General features: G+C 45.1%; 1 protein-coding gene across 1 annotated transcript in view; it reads left to right on the plus strand.

Moving 5' to 3' along the window:
- The window catches only part of kcnh4a (potassium voltage-gated channel, subfamily H (eag-related), member 4a), a 52,406-nt gene that overhangs the window by 9,494 nt on the left and 18,716 nt on the right, over positions 1-24,196 (plus strand). Inside the window, exons 2-7 of the mRNA XM_088622975.1 lie at positions 8,652-8,885; positions 9,743-9,874; positions 10,476-10,606; positions 21,413-21,656; positions 22,311-22,468; positions 23,535-23,742. Of these exons, the coding sequence (XP_088479101.1) occupies positions 8,652-8,885; positions 9,743-9,874; positions 10,476-10,606; positions 21,413-21,656; positions 22,311-22,468; positions 23,535-23,742 (1,107 nt within the window). The remainder of the gene's footprint in view (positions 1-8,651; positions 8,886-9,742; positions 9,875-10,475; positions 10,607-21,412; positions 21,657-22,310; positions 22,469-23,534; positions 23,743-24,196) is intronic.

The raw sequence follows: 24,196 nt of genomic DNA on the forward strand, positions 1-24,196 counted from the left end.
ACTATTTTAAAATCCTTGTCCATGTATTTTCATAAGTTATGGAATATATGCAGTCTTTACAGATGCTCCAGGAGAACATCTCCCTGGATATTTTTTATATTGTTGTTCTGGTTTTTGCGTGACTTCTTGTAAGAAACTGCCAGAGTGTGGCTGGACTGACAGTTTGCAGTAGATAGAGGACATCTAAATGAACCCTGACCCTGTAGAATTTCACACCAGGACTGACACGCAAACCGAAAGAGATGCATTTTCAGTTGAAATATACCAATAAATAGTGGAAGAGGAAAAAGATTTTATATAGAAAGTATTTTTCATAAGGAAAACTGTACAGAATGGATGTATTTGAGCACTGAATATACATTCAATATTAAATCAGCTCACTTTGTGTTCCTGTAAAATTCTCAGATTTCAAGCCTGTTATTTACCCATTAGTACCCAGTCAGTGTTAAGCAATCCAACGGCAGAAGACCCCTAGACAGGAACATGTCTCTTGCCTCACAGGCTGACAGTTGCCTGCGAAAGAAAGACAGGGTTAATTTTTTCCACAACATTTGATTATCATGTCATGCGATTAAATGCTGCATTTGAAGATTACTAACGATGCCTCTTCAGCCTGAATTTGAATAAGTAGCTACAGTACGTGTTTGTTCCCTGGAATGCAGATTAGAGACAGTCCTTTTGAAGGCACTCACACCAACAATCAAAAACGGTTTGGATCCTTACTGAAAGTGGTTGAACCAGAAAAGGCTGGTAGCGCCCTGTGCTACAGAAAACACCTGTGTGCTGGAGCACCCAGGACTGAGCGCAGGAGAGCTCTGATCTCCTGGGTTTCGGACGAGCTCAGGACATCTTGCCTTTGCGCCGAGCTGGATGTCCTTCCTGAGGCTGGTGTGCGGTTTGTGGCGTGTGGCGCAGCCTTGCCCATATGGGCCGGCTGTGAAGTCGGGCTGCTCCAAGTTATTTAGAGGGAGAGCAGGTGGTAGGAGGAGGCATGAATCACCGCAGTTGTGTGACCTCTCGCTACAACTGTTCTCCCAGCAGGAGGAAGGAAGGAAAGCCACCATCTCTGGCAGGTGATCTTAAAGGCGATGCCTTTTCAATTGACAGCAGGCTGAACAAGGGCACCATCCTGCTTTTGCTTCGTTAGACCGTCGTGGTCGGCGGGCCCCTTATTGGAAGCCTGCTTGGTAGATTCACAGCTCGTTTATTTCAGGTTAAATCAAAGAAAAACTCGTATATCCATCCATCTGTTTTCAAATGGCTTCTTCTGATTCAGGGTCACAGGGGGAGCTGGAGCTTATCCCAGCAAGCAATGAATGCAGGGCAGGGTACACCCCGGACAGGACACCAGTCCAATCGCTAGACAGACAGACGCACACTCACCCCAGGGCCAGTTTTCCCCAGAAGCCAATTAGCCTCATGGTATTTTTTTTTTGGGCTGTGGAGAAGCAGGAAGGAGGAAACCCACACAACATACAAACTCCATACAGAAAGCAGGTCCGGAATTGAACCCAGAGCCCCAGCACTACGCAGCTGCAATGCTAACAACTGTGCCACAGTGCCGCCCCTCAATCGCATAGTGTTCGAAAAAATCTGTTTTTTTCTCAAAACATGTTTGTATTTTAAAGTTTTATAAGGAATGATTAAAAACCTGATTTTACAAGCGTTCTGACTTTCTCTGTCAGATGTGCTCTCATCTATTGTAGCTATTGCAAGCTTTGAATCTCTGGAACATGGAGCTCCACAAGGAAACTGGAATAATGAGGAGCCTCTTGTCAGTCAGGCTGTCAGTGGAGTCTGCTGATCACTCACCTTTTCAGTAGCGTATCTGCAGAAGAAGCAGGGTTAAACAGCATCCAGGTCACACCTGACAGTCTCTCCCATTCCATAAGGCAACCTTTTCACTGTGCTGAAGGTTCTGCAGATGAGAGAGACATGATCATTAGAGTGGCTTTTTAGTTCAGTTAAAAAGAAGCTTAAGCTGGTCTATACCAGAAATGAGTGCTAATTAAATGAACAGACAGCACTAATTGAGTTCGACTGAAATTTGATCCGTTTGGGTCACATTTTCATCCTTTCACATACCCCTTTAATAATTTATTTCATTGCCATCTCTTAATGTTTTTTTTTGTTGTCTTTGTCTATTGGATAACATCAACACAGGAAAAATATCTGCTTTTCTGCATGCAGTGCCAAGTTACCAATTAGTAGCGTAGTGAAGGGAAAATGATATTGCTGTACTGCATGTAATAAAGAGCACAGCAACGTAACAATGGAAAAAAATAAATTTGCCAAGCCAAAACACAGACATTGTCATGTCATTTACCAAACCGCTTTATACCATATGGTGTTGTGGGAAACCGAGCCTACCCAGCAGGCAGCGAGCGCAAGGCAGGGTACAGCCTGGAGGGGGCGCCAGTCCATCGCAGGGCAAGTGCAAGCCCATCATACATGTGCACGATTTGGAGGCCACAGTAAAGGCCGAGGGGGGGAACTTGAAAATGGGGGAAAAGAGTCCAGTGGGACAGGTTTTCAAAGAATAGCTCATAAAAACTAGATTGGGAGGACAGTTTCCCATGGGATAAATATATCTCATGGGGAACCATTCAGTCATTGAGATGTCCTGGCCACAACAGGCCGGATGTATCCAGTATGGTTCTTTGGAGTCAGGTTGGATGCCTCTGAAGCCTTGGAATCCATTCTGGTTTTTATTAGCAGTTCAACAACAGGGGATTCTTAAGTGTCTCAACCAGTTAAGCAGAACTTCCCTATCTTGGTCTGGGTGACCTCAGTATCTTCTGGGTTCCATTGCAGCTGAGTTGCTCATTCCTTAACCACGCCCATTTAGGGACGCATAATCTGGTTGATTAGTGCTTAATTAATTAGTCGTGAGCATCGTGGGTGAAGCCCGTGTTGTGTAGCTATTGCATCTTGGGAAGAAGGGAGAAAAGGTTATCTTGAAATGGACTCCCATAATGCCACTTTTTAGGGTTTGATTGAAAGCATACCCGTGAGAGCAAGACGCTGGATTAAAATAGGGGTGTAAATTGCAAGCCCTGGTTCAGCCTTGAAGGCATGCTAACCAGGATTATGAAGATATCATTTCTGAATGATGAGAAGGTTAGGATTGGGGTGGCTTCCCTGTTCTGTACAAAGACGTCTTACTTCTGTGTTTTAGTTATACCCATACGTGAATCACTGTTGTGTCATCCTACAATTCCAAATTAAATTTTCTAGTCATCGTCTCATCTTGTCCTCTGTGCTCAATGATAGATGAACCCTGAGGCTTAAGAGCCATGAATCACTCACATGTCTGTTGGTACACTGCGGTCACTCCAGGGCTGTCCTGCTTGCTCACATAGTGACATGTTACTGACACCCAGCTGCACCGCTCCAGAGTGAAAGGCCAGCTCAGCACCTCGAGTCTGTCCTCATCAGTCCGAGAGCACATGACAAAACTGGAGGAAAAGGAAAGGGCATGAGACCGAAACTTTAATTGGAGTTTTAACTCAGTCCCCCAAAGTTATGTAACACTTTATATTTAGACAAATTAAGATGGGATAGAAATCAGCTGTGAGATTGCTAAATCTGGCATTCCTGAACCACAAAGGGGACAGTTTTTATCACACTTCTTACTTCCCCTGCACCTTCAATTGTATTTATGTACTGCTAATTCACTGTTATTTCTTCTCATGTCACCACTTTTAATGGCTGCTAACATTGTCTGTTCTCTCACTTTGCTGTGAGGAAATTCACTTTTGACAGTGGTTTTGCGGACGTAGTAAATTAGAAATGTTAACAGCTGAATTGAACGCTGCTTGACTGGCATGTGTGTTTTAAGAGTAAATTATAAGACTGCATCATATATGTGTAGGACATGATGTTCACATTTAGCTGCTGTTTCTCTGAATGGAGAATTTGCGCTTTCTGATTCTTTGTTCCGGTGCTCTGCATGTATCCCACCCCCTTTCCAGGAGTTTTACAAATGAAATCCCATGCAAATACATGCCCCTTTTCCATATCACACCCCTTTTGTTCTCTGATCATTTCTATATTCTGTGGGACCATTTATATTTATGTAACAAAAAAGTCAAATGGGAAAATGAAGACAAGCCCTTTGTGAGTACCCAACAGGAAACTACCACAACTTATATTAATCCAAAACAAATGAATAAATAAATTCTGGTCCTGTAGGCCTACTTTCTCGCCATGTATTCATGCACGATGGCACAGGCTTGCAGCGTGCAAGGTGAGGAGAGCAGCTGTTGTCAAGGTAATGGCGTGGACCATTGTATTGCATCAGGCTACCTTACACATTCAGCCTCCAGAGCTGGCATTTGTCACTGTTAGTTCTGCTACTCAACTTTTTTGGGCATCCTATCTTTTTCCTCTTTTTTTTTCCGTACCTTCCCAAAGCGTGAATCTGTGAGCCACTGCCACTCGGGAAATCTGGGTCCACTGCAACCCCAGTTGAGGCAATTATTTAGAAGTAGGAAGGAGTTTGGGGAGGCTGTTGGCTTAAGGCTTACGGAAAATTCTCTCTCATTTATTTTCCTTCCCCATTCAGGAATTTTAGAGCCCTAAGCAGGGACTAACTTAATAGTCCATCTGGTCCTCTTAATACCCCCCGATCGAGTAATTTTTTTTTTGCCTGAAGAGAGAGAGAAGAGTTGCAGGTTTATTCATTAACTTGAGCTCCGAAAACAGTATTCCCTGGCACCATCTTGGCTGTTTAATTTGGGATTATCCTGCTATGCACTACTGTTTTTTTACACTAGGACTATGTGTGCCTGGCGTTTACTAATAATTGCACACATAATAATGACTATGTCTGTTTCAGCATTTACTGATTTGCATTTACTAAGATGATTACAATGAAGACCTGTGTATTATACTGTATTTACGGCACCCATATAAGCAATCAGAATTCAGCTGACACCATGAATATCTAGAGTGGAGCTATTCAGCTACAGCTTCTGACAATCCACTTTTTAAATTATTTTACAACTGACTCTTTAATTATTTGATGATTATCGGGATCAGTACAGCAATTAGGTTGTACTAAACGTAAGTAGCCCAGCACTAGTGTATATCTGGAAAACGTGAACGTGTTTTGGAGAGATTTCAGCAGAATGTGACAGCAGAATTCCCTCTTTCTTTGAAGTGAAGCAAAGTAGTGTCTGGGCATTAACTAGTGGATAGTTAGGAGACCTGAATAAAATGCAGGTTGCCCCTGTTGTTGGTGTTGTGGGACCAGTAGGTGGTGCTCTTCTGTCTGGGTGGCAATTTGCAAAACCCAGAGACTGAATGATGACCCAAGCACACTGTACTATAGGAGCTGCTGTCCTTCACATGAGGCACTAAAGTGAGGTTCTCTCTTCCTAGTCATTAAAGATCGCATGGCACTGTTTGTAAGGCTAAGGTTGAGAGAGTCCTAGCTAATCTGCACCATGGTCTTGCATATACTGGCCTACCTTAAAAATACTGCCTCTTAATTCAATCGGTGGTTGGCGCTTTTCAGTACAGGATGAAGTACTGTTGGTTCTCTCCTATACAGAAAGGCACTTGGGCCTCCTCCACGATGAAAAGTGCTATATACAGTATGTTATTTATAAAAATGTATATTCTGCATAAGCCCAGTACCACTGCATTAAACCTCCAACAGGGATAGGAATGAAGCTGAAAGGGGAGAGAAATAATGACAGAAGCCAAAAGTTGTGCAAATTACTCTCAGGGGCTCACTGAATTAATGACTGTTTGACTCATCTTTTGGGGTTATAGGTGAGGGCAGGCAGTGGCCCCAGCCAGCCAATTAGAAACTGTCCTAGTTCGGCTGCAAGATCAATAAACCACCGTCAGCCCGATGAAACTGGGAAGGCAGGTATTCCTGTGACACAGGCCAAAGGCTACTCCCTGCTGTGTCATTAGCATTGGCATGTGGTAAAGTATTTTGTTTTAAATGGAGGAATAAAAAAATAAAGCTGACAGTTCATTATGTTTCAGTAGTGAACAGTTTTGTGGTTAAGAACCCATCTGACAGTTCTTCTCGCTCATAAAACCCCTGTAACTCGTATTTGACAGCCACCACGGCCCTGTGCGCTGGGGAGGTCTATATTTAGCTAATTTAGCTATTATTCATGTACCTTGGCACATTTTCTGGAAACGCTGTGCAGCTTGTGTTGGGATGGGGGTTATTCAGAGAACCTTTTCGAAAAGAGACTGACAAGTCCCAGTTCTGGCAGTCTGTCCTGTTTCTGCTTAGTTAGCTTCCTTTTGATTTTACAAACAGGATGACGGCGAAATTTCCTCATCGCCCAACCTATCTGATAGCGTCACAGCACCTTCAAAAACAGGGCACGAATTAAACAATTAAACTTCACCTGCTTGGTCCTGTTGTGGTAGGCTGTTTAACATATGAGGCAGGCTGTATGCATGCAATGCCTTTCCCATAGTGTTTTGCTAACAACCCAGTTTGGAACTGTGAACTGTTCCTTTACATCTTGGACTAGTGTCGGCCATCTATGAACCCATATGGGGTGATAGGGGAAGTGCACTGAAAGAGGTTCCTCTGAACCACATTCCCCAGAATGCTGTTGAGGATGAGTGGCTGTCCTCAGTCACCTGACCTGATTCCAAGATGGTGATTGGTCAGGTGATACTGTAATCAGGGGGCGCAAGATCAGTCTGATCAGTGATTTACAGAAAGTGGACTGGCTTTGGAAGCCTCTCTCTTAAAATAACACTGATAACCTAATGCAAGGAGAAGTTAATATTAGATAATTCCCTGGCACCTAGATATTAGTTAATATTAGGGCCTTTAGCCCCGCGTCTGACTTTTCTGGCAAACAACGACATCTCCTCGCAGGCTCTGGGCAATTAGCAGTTTCGCGACTGCTGACAAATAAGAGATTTTGGGGGGCTTTCATTATGCCGGCTCAACACAGGCTTCGAGCAAGAGGGTAGCTTGGGTAATGACTCTCGATGCATCCTGGGACCCACCTACACCCTCCTACTGTGCACACTGAGAGGGGAGGATCTTGCATCGCCAAGGGCTGGGGTGACAAGAGAGCGAGATACAGCCCAAGCAGTGTTCACACTCGGAAACGGGGAGAGGGGAGAGGATCTTTAAGCAGAATGGTACTAATTACATGCTAGCAAATCTGAGGTACGGTTATGTAACGGGAGTGGCGGTAGAGGAGTCATCGGTGCCCCAGCAGCGGAAGATGAGAGCGCCGGAGAGGTCTAAGGGCACATTCGCAAACACCCTTCCTTTGCAGAAACGTTTAATTAACGCCTCGCACTGTGAGCTGGCAACTGCTCGCAGTCGCTTCTCTTAACTCGCTACAATCCCCCCTTCCCTCCTCCTCCTCCTCCTTTCCTCAGGATTATTGAATTAAAAATAAACCACCGAAAACACAAGGCAGAAAGCGCCTGAAATCCGAGTTTTCTTCAATCTGTTTCTCTCCAAGGCGCTGACACTACCAAGCGCTCCCTTCGCGAGCACGATGCTAATTGCTCCCCCAAGTGCGGGGCTGTAGTAAACAATTATTCCCATCTTAACGAGGAGGGCCCCGAGCATCCAATATTCATTCGTATTGGGAAAGCTGGGCGTTTGAAGTTGCACAGCCTGTCCGACATTTTTAAAACAAGAAGCAGAGTCTCTTTATAAGAAACGGGAAAGGGGTCATTGTTGTTGTTGTTGTTTTCAAAACAGAAGGGGCTATTTAATGCATTGGGGACCAGATTTTGAAATTAAATGCCCAATTCAAACAAAATACTGTAAATGCTACAGGCCCTCTACTGTAATGTTTCTTCATTAGTTACTGTGTTCTAAAATGCAATAAAAGTGGTGTCTGGGGCCTGAATGACCTTATATTGAAGCTTCCAATATTGTGCCCTATGGTTTTTAAATGGGGTGTACAGTCCTTCTCCCTCCTCCTCTGTGAAATCTGGTTTTCTTCTAACGCTCAGCAAGCCAATGATAAAATAAGCAGCCCTGCCCTGTTCATGTTATCTTATTCCACACATTACTTTTCACAATCTGATTATATGGGACCTGATAAGAGTTGAGATTCTGGGTTCCTTGGTATATGTTTTGTTCTGTGGAGGGAATCACATGCTTTTTTTCGGGGTAGTGGGTAGTGGGGCAGTGGGTCTGCCCCTTTGCCCCGGCGCTGGCATCATCCAGCAACTCCCATTCAGGCTGAGCCCGGTACAGGAGCACCATGCCGCTGCCTGCCCTGTATTGTGTAACATAGGGTATTAATAGGCCACTCCATCATACTGTACAACCCCATGCATTCTGAGCAGTTATACTGCCATCACAACTGCATAGAAAACAATGACTGTAATCAATAAAAGCCAACAGCCAGGGGCTGTTCAGTGTAACAGTGGGAAGCATTTTTCAATTTCCAAATGTTCAGTTTTGTACTCCACTCTCCCTTATGTCTTTGCTCTTTAGGCAGACTTAAGAAAGCCTGACTGCTAGATCTTTGCAGACTCTCAGTATATGCATATAGCCCCTTTGTCCCTATTGGCTCTCTCTCTGACGAGCACGGACCCCAGCTGCATGCTTGCCTTGTGACTTGATGGTTTTCCTCTTTTTCATCCCATACTTTTCCCTTCTCTGTCCCTCCCTCTCCGGCTCACAGACAGTAACTTCCTGCTGGGGAACGCCCAGGTGCACCGGGGCTTCCCGATCGTTTACTGCTCGGATGGCTTCTGCGAGCTCACGGGCTTCGCGCGGACCGAGGTCATGCAGAAGACCTGCAGCTGCCGCTTCCTGCACGGGGCGGAGACCAGCGAGCACGTGTCCCAGCAGATGGAGAAGGCGCTGGAGAGCCGGCAGGAGTACCAGGTCGAGGTGCGCTTCTACAAGAAGAACGGTGAGACTCCAGCCACGCCTTGGCCGACCCCTGACCTTTGACCCCTGACCCCTGACCCCTTGAGGTCTTTGTTCCATTCCCTACTGTGTGCTCATGGGATCAAACAACTCCATCCATCCATTTTCTATCCAATTCAAATCCAATTCAGGATTGCAAGGGAGCTGGAGCGTATCCCAGCAAGCAGCGGGCGTAGGGTGGTATACCTTAAACAAGATGCCAGTCCATATTGGCATCTTGTATCTGTGTATGCACAGATACAAACACACTCACACCAGGGCCAATCTCCCAGAAGCCCTGAGAGCCTTGTTGATAAGTGTTATATCTATTTTTGTTTTCTTCAGGATAGGTTCTCTTTCTCGTGCACTAAAGAGTCTCATGCTCTAACAGTTGTGCTTCCCTGCTTGATGTAACAGCAAGTTGTTACTGAAGCTTTAGGCTAGTGACTGTTTTTGAGATGTATCCAGATGTGCTAAGGTGCTGATCATGTGCTGCACTGCTTCTGAATTGGGAAGTATATGGCAGAAGACAAAAACTCATCCTCATCTGAAGAGCTTTAAATAAACTGGCAGGATTTCAGCCCAGCGCCTTGAGGCGTAAGGTTTACCTGCCCCCTCAAACTGTGCTTCTGGCACAGTGGCTCATGTTCTGCGCAGACGTTAATGAAGCCCTTGCAGTGGCACAGTCCCAGGGAGCATCACAGTGGTGGTTGAAGCCTGGAATAGAAAGGCCTTTGTAGCACATCAAAATCATGTTTTTCAATGAGGAAAAAGAACAAAGCCAGGTATGCAAGAGATTCTGTATTAAAATAATTCCCTGGATTTTTAAGGGCTTTTTTTTTCCTCTCTATTTTATCACAGGTACCCCCTTCTGGTGCCAGCTGGACATCGTGCCTATTAAGAACGAGAAGGGGGAGGTGGTGCTTTTCCTCTTCTCCTTTAAAGACATCACGGAGACTCGGGGGAAGGGTCACCACAGTGGCAGGAAAGAAGGTACCGTCCAGGAATTGCAAACAACAGGGCACTTGAGCTGCAGGGACAGCTCATTGGTCACAGGCCTCTTTCCTCGGGGTCTGTGTTGCTTAACACACAGATTGCATTCCAGGGGGCATAATCAGTACAATCTTGAAGTCACCAGCTAGAACTGAATCACTTGGGCCAACAGCTGGGAAACTGTACTCACACAGCCTGGTGGACAGTGCTGTTATGACCGGTAGATTACTTTGCAATGTGCTACACTGCCTTCCGGTCATGTCCCAAGCTGTGGAATTAAAAATGATGCATGCACATTTTGTTTCCAAAGTGAATTTTTTTATTCGAAACATGAATGCATGAATGGAAACGCTTTTATGGGTGAAATGTTAAAAAAAAACATCGAATGCATAGGTATTTATTCCCCTCCCAGTGCCGAGGCCAGGCAGCGGTTACCGTTGTTATATAGCAGTGAGTGTTTTGGGATTGGTCCTCTACCAAGGTGACCCAGACGGTGCAGCGTTCACCCATCATCCTTTGCAAACGGGCTCAGTCGGCTTGTTTCCGTCTTCAGCGTGGCGTGGCGTGCGCGGTGACCTGCCGTTCGTTGCTCTTGTTGCAGAGGAGAAGCGCAGGAACAAGAAAAGCGGCAGCTCGCACTTCACGGCCGCCAGGAAGCGAGGTCACGCCGTGCTGTTTCACCTGACCAGCCAGTTCTCCAAGAAGAGCAAGAGCGAGGTGACGCTGAACAACGTGAGTAGAGTCTGGGGGTATTCAGGCCGCTTTATCCCTGCTGCTCTACCCCTGGAGACGTGCCGCGACTCCCAGCCCTGCGTATCCACGCAAGGGGCTCCGAGTTGTGGAAGTTTTGATTTCAAGGGCAACTGTAGACCCAATTTCACAGCCTGGTTATTAAATCTTGGTAACGACATAAATTCATAGACCGGTGAGAAGAATTTCACCAATTCTGAATTAATCACACAATCAGGAACTTTCTGAAAGTACTGTATGTTATCACACACCCCTGGTGCTGCCACGGGTGAGAGCGAGGGTGCACGAGAATTGCAACATGGTGGGGCCCTTCCTGCTCACTAGTTCCTGTAATGGCCAACGTACTGTGACGTACGAGTGAATAAGTACAGGTTGTGCAGCAGATATTTCACCGCAGAAATGTTCCCACGTGATCTGCTTGCAGAGTGAACAGGTAAGTTGTATCTGTTGGCAAAGCTGTCTCAAAGCCGAGAGCAAGATTTCCATTGGGTTAGAATGTACGTACTCACGAGCCAGCTCATTTACAATGGAAGAGGGCTGCTTCACCTCACCAGATGTTTTGTTGCCTTGTTCTGAATTGCTGACAATGACAGCAGTATGGTGCTGCGCAAATCTGGAAATTTTAGTCCATACCTGCGGTTTGAGTTGGTGCAGCGCGTTGAAACTGTGGTTATGCCATAAAACTTTGTTAAAGATAAACTTGGAAAAAAGCAAAGTTGCCTAAGTATTCTAGGTAAATTAATTGGCAATCCAGTTCTTTAGACAAGAGAGTCTTTCTTACAGTGTCAGTAGGTCAGGAAGGTCTTGTTTTCATGTTTTACTTTCTCTAGTCTGTGGACTTAAACTCCTTTGATTTTATAAATAAAAGCACCTTAACCGCAGCACAAAAAACCTCTCCAGGGTCTGTTGTCTCACTTCCTGTCTAGCACCACTATGCTAAAAGAGCCAAGCAGTTTTGACCAGCCCCTCCAACGTGTCACAGTACACACACACACGCTCCACACTTGTCTGTGACAAAGCACCAAGCTTCTGGGCCTGTGAGATGTGAGAGTGAAAAGTTGGCTGTTGCTATGAGACCTGAGGCAGTTGCTAAGGCGCAGGGCAGTGGAATGTAGCTAGTGGAAGTCTGGGAGGAATTACATTGTCTTTCTCCCCAGATCCACACTCAGCCCTTTCAGAATCAGACATGATATTGTTAGGTGATCGTATTGCAGAGAACAATGTATTTCCAGCAAGCGTCTTTGTCACTGTCTTTGTTCCAATAGAAAAAAATCTGCCATCAGTATGGTCTGAGTTAAAGAATCAAAAGTACAGAACGTGAAGGACCTTTCTCAATCTTGGCAAAAATAGCACAGATGAGAGCTTTGCTAATGGCTGCGAACATCAAAGTTAAAAACAGAAATCAAAATCTTTTGAAGAAAGGACTAAAAGGGCATAGACGCAACATTTTTAGCAATTTTTCAAAATAGATAATCTTTAAATAAGTTAAGGCTTTTTATAAATTGGACGAGTGCAAAAGGGGTAAGCTTACTCAAACTGTTTTTTCTTGTCAGTCTTTTACCTGTTTTTGAAAATCAAGGCACAGGAAATCTGTCCCAATGATTATTTTTGGTGGGGTGTTTTTTTGGTTCTGAATGGTTTAGAGGCTGAGGCCAAGCAAGAGGGCTCATGGCTCACCATTCCCCCTTGAATTGGAACATGAATCATTAGAATAACCTTTTTCATTAACTGGAGTGTGATGCCGATCGCAGATTGGAGCTGGAACGCCCACTTACAACAGACCCTAAAGGGTTCAGTGAGTACAAGGGTGTAGATGAGTGAGGGGAAGGGGGGGGATACGCAGAGGGATAATTACCCAGTCTCTAGACTAGCCTGCTTATACTGTATAAATAACGAGCACAATACAGGAAGGGTCATGGTGAAGGGCTCTCCAGCACACAGAGCCCTATTACGTGACAGATCTGCTGCACAGACGCAGATTCAGTCCTGGAACAGAGTGGCCGTGTGTCTTGGTCTGTGCGCTGCAGGTTTGCAGCTCAGAGACCCTTAGAGAAGCAGCGCAGGCGATCGCTCAAGGCAGGAAAGATCTCCGTGTCCAGTCTTTTCTAGCTAGAAACAGCCAGACGGGCTAGGCTTGGAGTCACTCGGGTTCCAGAGTTACAGTTAGACCAGGAAACCGGGTTTGAATTTGCTATTGGGCTGCAGGAAGAAGCAGGTTTGCTCTCCTGCAGGTTATAAGGGAAAAGAGGATTCGTTTTTTTTATCGCTTATCACCCTGATGGTTAATGGTTAAAAGGTTGCCTGTAGGGTGAGTATAGTGGGGTGCAGTGCATCTCTCCCGTACTAAATTCAGGGTTTGAGGGGATTCTGGTGAAGCAAAGCAGGTTCTGAACCCAGTCTGGTTAGGAAGTTTTTTTTTCTCCAGGATTGGTCCATCTTTAGGCCCGGTTTCCTTGTTCTCCACTGGTGTATAGATCAGATTGCGCTAAAGAAGAGGGAGGTGTCCTACAGTATAATAAAGAGGTCACGTGTGGGGGTCCTACCATGGTATGGAGGACCCACCACACTTATCTAGTCAGATATAATCATCCAAAGTCTACAGTAAAAAAAAAAACTCTGAATATTGCTGAAGCATATTAAGAACACAGAAGACCCTGTGTGGGTTGTGTTCCTGAACCAGGCTCTGGTGATCTCACCCTTGGCTGTGCGTTCAGCAGCAAAGAATCCTCTGGTGCCACATTCAAGCAACAGATCACATTTTGAAAGCTAGTCTTCATTTTCCCTTCCATAAATTTGTCCTCAACAGCAAATACTATGTACAAACTGCTGCATTTTGCTGCATTTTCATTTGCCCGGGTTTCATCAATACCGCATATACATTATCTTGCCTGCGTGCTGAGTTTGTATACGTGTGCTACTGATTGTGATGATGGACTCATCCAACACAGCATACAGAGAGCATCCGTGGGGGCTATTCCTACGCAGTTGTTTTTATTGTGAATTAGTTTATCCATCGCTTCATGTTTGTTTTAGAAATGCAGGATGTGGAATTCTTTTCTCGTTACATTTTGGGAACACACTAGACGTGCCAAATGTGTCACTTGCGAATGAATTATTCTAGGCAAGTCTTTTGTTTAGTATAAATGCCTTCGCTCCACATGAGCTAGGAGTACTTCAGATCAATAAGTCTCACCTCTTTTTCCCAGAATTGCCATTGTAATTTTGTGGGGGGAAAAAAAATCAAAAGCCTTAGAAATGCGTTTCACAAATCAAGCCTCCGTTTTCTCCCCAGTTATGCAAGCCGGCAATTCGGATCGACTGTTTCCCCAACAAACTCTCATAGGGAGCTGATGGAATGGAGCCTGCTGCCTCTATTAAGAGTGTGAATGAGTGTGATAAAGTGCCAAGGTCAGGGCAGACTTCCACTGGCCCCAGCTGCCAAGGCTGGGTAAGACGCAGAGGAATCCCTTCTCGACAGGAACGCAGTTCTGCTGACTGTGCACGACTGGACCTGAGCCGTTCTGTTTTTATCCATTTCTGCCATTCAGCAGCGGAGTTAGTCTTGCCTTTTCCTTGGGCTTCGATTTTGTACTATTTCATTGGTTATTTTTAGGAGACCCTTCTGTCGATTAGGCTTGGCTGAATTTTGGTCCAGGACACCTGTCTTTCTCCGGATTTCACTTAGTTTCACCTCCTCCGTCTGCTTTCCCTCAACACCCTCCTCGCCGTGGGACAGATGGCAGGATCACCTACAGCTAGAGATCTGCCAAGTCCAAAAAGGAATCTAGGTTCAGGATTTCGTTTCTGCCTCCAACGAGACTGCAGAGTATTCTGCAATGACGAGAGACTGTCATTAGGCAGCTACATACAGAAAATACATTCAGCTAAAAAGACTTCAGGTCAAGAATACATTTTTTTAAATATCTAAAATATTTTTAGATGCTAATAATGCTAATATATAGTAATTATTCCTGCAAAACCGCGTGATAGAGGATTTTAGAGTAAGTGTTAAAGAAACATCATGATGCATTGCAAGAGCAAGAGCAGTCTGCATTGATTGTAAAACAAGAAAAACAGATTCCAGATTGAACTTGAAACAGGTGAACAAATTGAAAAGACAGCGGGTTAGGGGTTAAACCAAATGTAGGCACAGAATTAAGCAAGCAACCACATAGGCAGCTCAGTGACACAGGGATTGATTTAACTGTCTGTGTATAAGGCATTTAACTGTATGAATGCATCTATAGTATTGATGCTCTGAGTGGATAAAGTCAGCCTCACTGCTCTTTCTCACCATTCAAATCAAGGCAATATGCTCTAATGACAGAGGCTCTGGGTGAGAGGAGAGGTCTGGAAATCATTGCATTGATTGAGACAAGTCTCTGTGGCTCCGGAGCTCATGGTTTTATGAATGCTGATCTGTATTATTGTGATCAGTAGATATACTGTACTATAATATACTGTATTTATTATAATCAGATCTCATTTTAGACACAGATCTTCACTCCTGTTACTGGAGAGTCATAGCCCAGCAGAATTTGTACCTCTTATTGACTAAAGACGGGGAGCTGCAAATGGTCAACCAGACCAATGATGTCAATAATTGATTAAATTAAGTCATTACTAGTGCAAGGGACAGCACATTGACTCAGGGGTTAGCATTACTGCTTCTCAGAGATGGGGAACCGGGTTCAAGTCCTGAGGTGCTATCTGTCTGGAGTTTGTATGTTTTCCCTCTGTGCACATGGGTTTCCCAAGCCCAGAGTCATAGTGGTAGCATAGCGGCGTGTTTGTGTCCGTCTGCCTTGTGATGGACTGGCTCTCTGGCCAGGGTGTAACCTGCCTTGAGTCCATTGCTTGCCGGGATAGACGCTGGGTCTCCTGCAGCCCTGCACTGGATAAAGTGGTTAGAAAATGTATGAATGGACTATTTGAGCAGCAAAATCAGAAGGCTCCGTTGTGGATCACTGCTACACAGCCTTAACCGATATAGACCTAATTCCAGAAAATAACGCTTTTCTCCATATAACTCTTCAGATAGATTTCCAGTTATTGGAAAAGTCCATTCTATCATCCAAGCATCTAGCTGGTGAATTCAAGTGCTATTTTATGACATGCTACATTTCTTCCATGTCTGATAACACATACACTGTACAGTATACACATACTGTATATTCATACAGATAGCTTAGAAGTATTTTTGTCAAAGCTTTGGCCCGAGACCTTAGAAGCAGATTGATTGTGACTTCCAGGACTGCCTCATATTTCAGTGAGAAATACAGACATAAAAACATTTGACATCAGATTTAATAATTTGTGTAACCATTGTGCGATGCCTATGGGTTCAAAGCTGTGGGAGTGCTTTCTCATTCAGCACTGCTGCAGCTGTTGAACTGCAAAACGTAGGCAGTTAAATGAAATGGTCATACCAATTTGTACATGTACATATTAACTAACAACAGCACCTCAGTCGGGTTTCAAAGTTGTGACCTACATTCCCCAACTTGACAGCACGCACACCCCTCCCCATCTTTTCAATTCCACTTAGGAAACGACAGAACAGAGGCTTCAGATGACACAGTTTTCTAAAAAGCAAACCTCACATTGTGACAAGTCTTTAATCTTTTTTTTAATGACATGTTCAAGATGAAAGCTTTGGTGAATTGCAATGAGGAATTAACCATTTTATATTAAACCATTTCTCCTGTTGTGGGAAATGTTCTGCACCCTGAGATTGTTATTGTTGCAAAAGTGTGTCCACCGTGCATCGATGTGCAAGGGAAGGAATTAAAACCTACAGGGCTGTGATCGCTAGTCTGGTCCAGTTTGTGATTTTGGAGAGATCCATGTGCTGAATTAATTGAATTCAAAGACAGATCTGGGTCCTTCTGCATGGCCCAACCATGAAAGCAGCTTATGGATAGCACAAGCTGAGCCCTGGAGTACAGACTTTACCAGTTCAAGGCTGGGCTGTGTCACTAGCTGACTGTGACTGGGATTCTGGGTCACACTCAGGGTAGGGTGGGCTCCACTTGGCCAGGCATTCATAGGTTGCTGTGCAGTAGTTCTGGAGGTTTCTGCTGTGAGCAAAGGCAGTGTCAGTCCCCAGTCAACTCTATAATTCCACTGTTTCTCTAGTGTGTTTGGAGAGTAATTTTAATATAGCAGGGCTTGAAGTGCTATATTACTGAGCACCAGCTAAAATCACAAGCAGCCTGTTCTGGAGTTAAACCCTGTGGAAATACGGAGGTGATAGTGAAGATGACACAGTAAAGCCATCCCAGTTTGCACCATCAATTTCAAATGTGATGTAATGGAAGGGCAAAAATTAATATTGGTCATAGAAATATTTAGAATGTTTTCAAATACTGCAGGTAGGCCTTGCCAGTCATCCAGTGCTGTTCAGTGGATGAACAGGAAAGCATTTATCGTGAAGAATACCTGTGCATCTGGAATTACATTCAGCATTTTTAAGCGGTTTTCTTTTCTGTAGTGCCTAATTGTGAGCGGAGTAAATTACACCTCACGAAATGGCAAGTTATTTTTCCCCTGTTTCTCAGTCGGTCTCTAAATAAAACATAATAGCTCTTTTAGCTTGCTTTTCAGGCAGGGATCTCCATTTAAAGGTATTAGCACCTCACTGTGGGTCTCTCGTCTGTGTGTCTTATCACGTGTGCGTGACAGAGGAGCGGGGTAAATTAACTTTTTTTTCTCCCACTGTGCCGCAAAGAAATTAAATCCAACAAATCCGTCTGTAGCAATTAGTGCTTCTACATAATTGATTTACTTCAGATTATAATGAAAGCCGATGTTTGGATGTAATTGTCACATTGCATGGATTTTTTAAAGCATAATTGCACCGCATCCTGAAATAGGCTGGGACGATTGCCAAGCCTCCACTTCTGTCAGTGTCGTGCAAGAGCTGGGAGAGCTTTCTCTCCCCCAGCCCGGCTTCACGAGGGGTGCACTGTCAATAAGGGAGTGCTTTGCAAGGGCAGGCACTGATTAAGTCAAAATTGCACGCTCACCGATATGAATGCTAATTGCACGTTGCCGGAAAACTGGGCACAATTCCCATGTGCACAATTCATTCACCTGTTTATTTCAGAGGAGGGGGGTGATACACCTCAGAGAGGTGGGAAGGGGGGTGAGAAGAAGATCAAGGCTGTAATCCAAGGTCGGGATCAATCCCAGGTGGACCGTTATTCAGCAGTGCGGAAGTTCGAAGTGTGGCATTTCCCATCTGACCCCCGAGCCGAACCCACGCGTGCTTGTGTGTTTCATTAAGGTCAGTGACACGACAGAGGAAGGAAGACAGAAGAATGTTAAGTATTGAGAGATTGCACGTGTGGAAGGGGGTCACAAGGGGGTCATACGAAAGAACCATCATTGACCACTTCGGGCCAATATGTCTACACCAAAATACGTTGTCTGTTCATACTTACACCTTTGATACGTTGATACTGTTCTCCTGAATTGCACACACGTTAAATTCCAGCTGTTGATCAGACTGAGCGGACAGGTGATGAGTGTTACCAAAGTAATGAGTGGACCTGAGTGAATTGCTGTTAATTAACAGGTGTTAACTATTTTATACTTGGTATTTGGTACACATACAAAATAGTTTGTTTTTCATTTATTGGGTTTTCCTGCTCAGCTTGATAATGGAATGAGCGTATTTAGCTTAGACCAATGTTCATCGGTAGTTGTGTTCAAAGGACAATGTCGTTGTCTTTAAGTGTTTCAGTGCTCCTGGGACCATATGGCCATGCTAGTCTAAGCCAAGTAGCGCCTTCCCTGCAGAAAGAATTGCAATGGTACACATCCAAACAGATGTTTCTCAATTAAAGACCATGGCAAGTTAATAACCAGACAGGCTGGATGGCTCAGGCTTGGTATTTAAAAGATAAGCGCATTTCTGCCTGAAATATGACGTCATTCTAAAAGAACACTAGACTTTTTAGAGTCCACCAGTCTGTTATTTTCTGCAGGCTGAAGAAGCTCATCAGTTAAAGAGAAGTGAGACTCCACATGTTCTTATGGAGAGCTGACTGACAGAGGAGGTGTGATCCTAGGCGTGACATCTGTCCAGTCCGGTCAAGAACTGGAAAGTCACCCCCAGCCTAAGCCAATCAATTACGAAGCTAGGGCTAAAATAGGAAATTGTGAACTATGACTGTGTGCAGGTCCGAGAGACAATTTCAGAAAGTCGGAGCTGAATTGTGAGTACTGCCCAGGAATGCGTAAATCAGACGATGCTCACAAAACATAACCTGTGGCCAATGGTATCAAGTTAACAGTATCAAATACTTTTGTTGAGAAAGAACACAAATAGTCCCAACCATACTTTGTCTTGAACATGCTGAATCTAAAGGCCAGTATTCATTCTCACTGACTCACTGACTTTTCTTAGCAATCATAATGTGTTACAAGTAACATAATAGTGTTTTGGACTTACTGAAGATTTTCATATATAGTGCAGTCGTAGTATAGTATATAGTAAGCTTCAATGCTGTAAATGCTTGGAGATTAGTTATTTTTAGTTTAAGTTCATGTACTAATTTCTGGGACTAGCAGTTTACTGATTGGATATCTATATGTAATTGTACTGTAGTTCATTACGTTCTGCTGAACACTATTACAGCATTACTGCTCGCAGTGCCCTCTGAGATGGGCCAATCATGAAAATATCACAGGAAAATAGCTTGGTGCTTTTACACAACCAGTCAAAGTGCCAACAAGTGTGGCGGTAAGATGTCTGAGCAGTCCTGACAGTGGCAAAAAAAAACAGGTCGTTTCACTCTTCGGTAATTCTTGAGTATCGTATGGTGTGAAACTCCTGTCCCATCCCGGAGAAAATGACTGAAGCCCCTGGCCTTCTGTCTGACTGTAAGCTCTTTTCAGAAGGTGCCTGCTTCTGTCTGGCACCTTACAGGACAGCAAGAGAGCGGGTGTTTGAACTCTCCCAGTATAGCTGGGCTGCAGCATTTGGAGAGGAGCCTAACGAGGGAGCAAGATCAAGTCTGGCTTTTTTTTCCCCATCTTTGAAGAGTGTCGCCAGGAGGGCCCGGGTTAGCCGCCTCATGCGCCGTGGTCCAAATTAAAAGCGGCTTTTTCTAACCGTCTAACTAACCCCTCTGAAATGTTGCAGAAGAGCAGCCGTGCTGGTCTGGGATCATTCTCTGTATATGGGCATTGCATAATGCTAAGACCTGGGCTTGGGAATGGAATGTACCAGATCTCTGGATCAGACAACCCCATCAGCCTTATCCACACCAGAACAGCAGGCTGGGGTGCAGGCCAGGGAAATGGATGGCGACAGAAGCACATGAGATTGTCGGTGTGTGCCACTGTTCTCATGTTCTAGGTCTTAAGTCCCTCGAGTGTGCTTGAGAGCAGGCAGTACTCCCCCCAGGCTATGCAGGATCATTAACAACAACATCAGCAGCGAAAACGATGTGGGATAGGATGAAAATTCACTTTCACTGGGTTATTACTCTGTTACTCGGGGTGTTTGTTCTGGGGAGACGTCCGGGATTATTGTTTAAATTCTCTTCCACCACGACACGGCTCCTGCACTGCGCCAGCAAGCTCATCAACTCATGGCTTTAGAAACTAGAAAAAGGCTATTTTCTGCCATTCTGAAGCCAGATTCGTCGGAAGGAACTTCCCTGCTGCTCTTTTCGTATACTGTAGGTGGTTATCTCCCTCGGCTGATGTCTGTAAAAAAAAAAAGGCCAGTGCAACCGTGTAATCGTGGTCTTCTGACTCCCAGCAGGAAAGAGGACAGCTGATACAAGAAATGAAAGAGATCAGATATAGAGTGTAGCCTATGATATCACCTTGTATCCAATCTCGTAAGGTCACGGAGGCTCAGCAGAGCTAGGCTTGGTCAGCACCGGGTGGAAGACCTCTAGGGAAAACCAGACAGCCGCTGTTAGTGGTCCTGGTGGACCAATAAGTGGAGCTTTTCCCTCTGGATCAAAAGTTTCCAAGTAGGGTTGTTAACCCCAGAGACCTAGCAAATTCTGCCGTGCTCTTGCGCAGTCTGTTTTACATAAGGTGACCTTTTAATTGTTGGTGGAGCCATTTCTACATGGTCTACTGTCTAGTGGTACAGCTGGTGCAGAAAGGCCACCATGCATCACCCAGTAAATGCAAGGATTTCTTATGATTAATACCTGGCTATTTATCCTTCATATTTCGGTGCTTCTTATTATTAGAAAATCTAAGTACTTGCTAGTTGAATGCAACAATTCAGTCTGACAGTAAAGAGGTGTCTTTTTAAGCTGAAATGTTCCACTTTAATCGTCATTCCTGTAGAACTAGGATTTTTTGGGGGTTTGTTTTGATACATGCCAGAGAGCATTACCACCCTGTAACCTGATCTGGTTAGATTTCGGAAGCTCAGCATGGCTGGACTTGGTCAGTACTGAAGTGGGAGAGCTCGAGGGAAAACCAGGCTGCGGCTGCTGTAGAACTTCCAGAAAAATGTCTCCGCATGTGGACTGGGTCCACTGTACTCGAAAAGGTGCTGTCCTTCAGATGAGACATTAAAGAGGTCCGAATATCTTAGTCCACAAAGCTCCTGGAGCACAGGGTGTTAGGAGTAGGGTTATGTCCTCGTTCCAGTAAATTCCAATTTGGTGTTACCCAGCATCCCCCATCTTGATCTGGCAGGTCACAGTGTGCTCGACTCATATTGATCTTCCCGGATATCTCAGATACAGGTCAGATGCAGACCTGTATTTTCACATACACTCACACTTCTTCCGTGTGTTTCTCCAGAATGTGTTTGAGAACAAGCCGTCAGTCCCGGAGTACAAGGTGGCCACAGTCCAGAAGTCGCGCTTCATCCTGCTCCACTACAGCATGTTCAAGGCGCTGTGGGACTGGATGATCCTCCTGGCCACGTTCTACGTAGCTGTCACGGTGCCCTACAACGTGTGCTTCACCGCCTACGATGACTCCGACTCCGCCTCCCGCAGCACCATCGTCAGCGACATCGTCGTGGAGATGCTCTTCATCCTGGGTGAGCGGCGACCGTTTCCGCTGCGCTGGAGACCAGACAGGAAGGGCGAACTCGGCGAGACCGGGTGACTGGAGGATTACACCTTTGCAACACCTTCCTTTCCCCAAAACTGACACAACCAGCACTGAACCCATACAATTTTGGTGGGATGCAGTGTTAATCCCAAAGATGGCCGCTCCACACCATTGGTTTCTCAGCCTAGCACAGACACCCCATTTCTGAACTACTTGTCTGAGCCACCTTGTCTGAGCTAACTCCTCTACCTGCTTGTATCCGTCAGGCCAGTAACAGTGTGACTGCAGGCCATGTGCTTGTTTCACCCCCTGATCGAAACAGACAAGGTGACAGAAGTGCAGCCCCTCTAACTTGCTTTCGTACTACAGATATAATTCAGGAACTTCAAGTTGCCAGCTGTGCTAACAAAGCTAAACAATAAAGAGTCAATTCTGTGGATTGCGGCTCAGGGCAGGTCCAGCCTTCCTTGTCTTGGATCTCGCTGCTGCAGAAAAGGCAACTGTGTAGATGCAATAGGAAATAGGAACTGCAGACAAACTGGAAAAACATATACTGTACTTCTAGCATTATCTGTTATGTGGCATAGACTTCAGCTGCAAGCGCTGGAATTTCGATCACCATCGTTCCTTTCTCCTGCAGACATCATCCTGAACTTCCGGACTACCTACGTGAGCCAGTCTGGACAGGTGGTCTACGATGCTCGATCCATCTGCATCCATTACGCAGCCACATGGTTCTTTGTGGACCTCATCGCCGCCCTGCCCTTTGACCTCCTGTACGCTTTTAACATCACTGTGGTAGGTATTCGCCAAGCTAGAGCTGCATGCGTCCTCCACCATCTTCTTGTCATTCTTTCCCTTCCTCTCGGTCTTGTCGTTCTCTTCGTCTCCTTTTCAGTTTGTCTTGCACGGTTCGGGTAAAAGCCTGCACAGTCTCTTTTTTAAAACCAATACCATAGAAGACATTGACAAACCAGACACTCAAGCAGGAGTAGTCTGTCTGCCGCTGATACTGAAGCTGTCACATTTTTGAGATGTAACTCGCTGCAGAGAATGGTTAGATTTCTCAAGAGCTCCAGTAGATCCAGACTCTCTCCTTTATAAATTGGAGAGTTAGCATTTCAGCGGTTTCTTTTCATGTTAAAAGTCAACACCATCTGAATCTCAGCTTACTGTTGCTGACATGCTTTTCTGTATATCTTTAAGGATCAAAGTTTCCTTTTGTACTGAGATTTATTTTTGTGCTTTTTATGCGACACATGAATTCACAGATTTGCAAAAGTACTTTTAAAGTGTTCTTTCTCCAGCTCTTCACCTTTTCCAACTTTAGATTCCCCCCCCCCCCTGCTATTTTAAACCCAGAGTTGTTTAAACACATGGATTTGGACTTCCATACGTGCTTCTCCTCTTGCTAGATATTTGCCTCTAAACCGCTATATCCGCTTGCTGAAATGAAGCTCAGCAGGTGTGAGCCTGGGCAGTATCTGGATGGGAGACGAGGTGTTAATTGGACCAGTAGGGGGCGCTCACCCTGTGGCCCTAATGCCCCAGTATAGGGGGATACTGTGCTGTAAAAAAGGGCGCAGTCCTGTGGATGAGACGTAGAACCGAGGACCTGACTCTCTTTGGTTGTCAAAAATCCTGGGGCGTTTCGCAAAAAGAGTAGGCGTAGGGGTGCTACCCCTGGTGAGCGTACTGGTGCAGTCTGGCTGCCATCATATTTTGCCGGTGGGGGGTACACACTGGTGGTGGAGGGGAGTCTCCATTACCTGTAAAACGCTTTGAGTGGAGTGTCATATATGAGTAAGGAGGATTATGGTTCCCCCACCACCTGTGTCCTGTGTGCTCCTCTCTTGCCCGCTAGACTTCCCTGGTCCACCTGCTGAAGACGGTCCGGCTCCTGCGCCTGCTGAGGCTGCTGCAGAAGCTGGATCGCTATTCCCAGTACAGCGCCATGGTGCTCACGCTGCTCATGTCCATGTTCGCCCTGCTGGCCCACTGGATGGCCTGTATCTGGTACGTGATTGGCCGCAAGGAGATGGAGCACCACGACATCACGACCTGGGACATTGGTGAGTAGACTTCCCTCGCTGGCACTCGATTCTCGCTGGTCTTTTTAGTTTCTTTAAGAGTTTTATTTCAGAGTCAGATATCCCAAAAGTGGCAGAATCTCCCTCCACTGAATATCTTTATGTCTTCTGCCCTGCATGGGGAGAATGAGGATGAGCAGGACTCTTTTACTGGCTGAGCCTTTATCATTGTAATTATTTTATTGGATAATTATTTTCGACATACTGCTTGTTATCTGTAGACAGTGTCTCCATTTTCTAGGCAGTCATTCAGTTCTGCAGTTCAAAACAGCTCAATATCTGGTAAGGCAGTGAATTTATAGTCTCACTGAGACTTATTGCATTTGAGACAATTATGCTGTGAATTTCACTCACAGGGGACATTGACAATATTTTTTTCCCTTGTGCCTTTTACAGTGATGTTGATATATTTTCTGATTTCTGTCTTCACTATGCT

Source organism: Lepisosteus platostomus, chromosome 28 (genome assembly GCF_059453375.1).
Source record: "Lepisosteus platostomus isolate fLepPlt1 chromosome 28, fLepPlt1.hap1, whole genome shotgun sequence".
NCBI classification, from domain to species: Eukaryota; Metazoa; Chordata; class Actinopteri; order Semionotiformes; family Lepisosteidae; genus Lepisosteus; species Lepisosteus platostomus.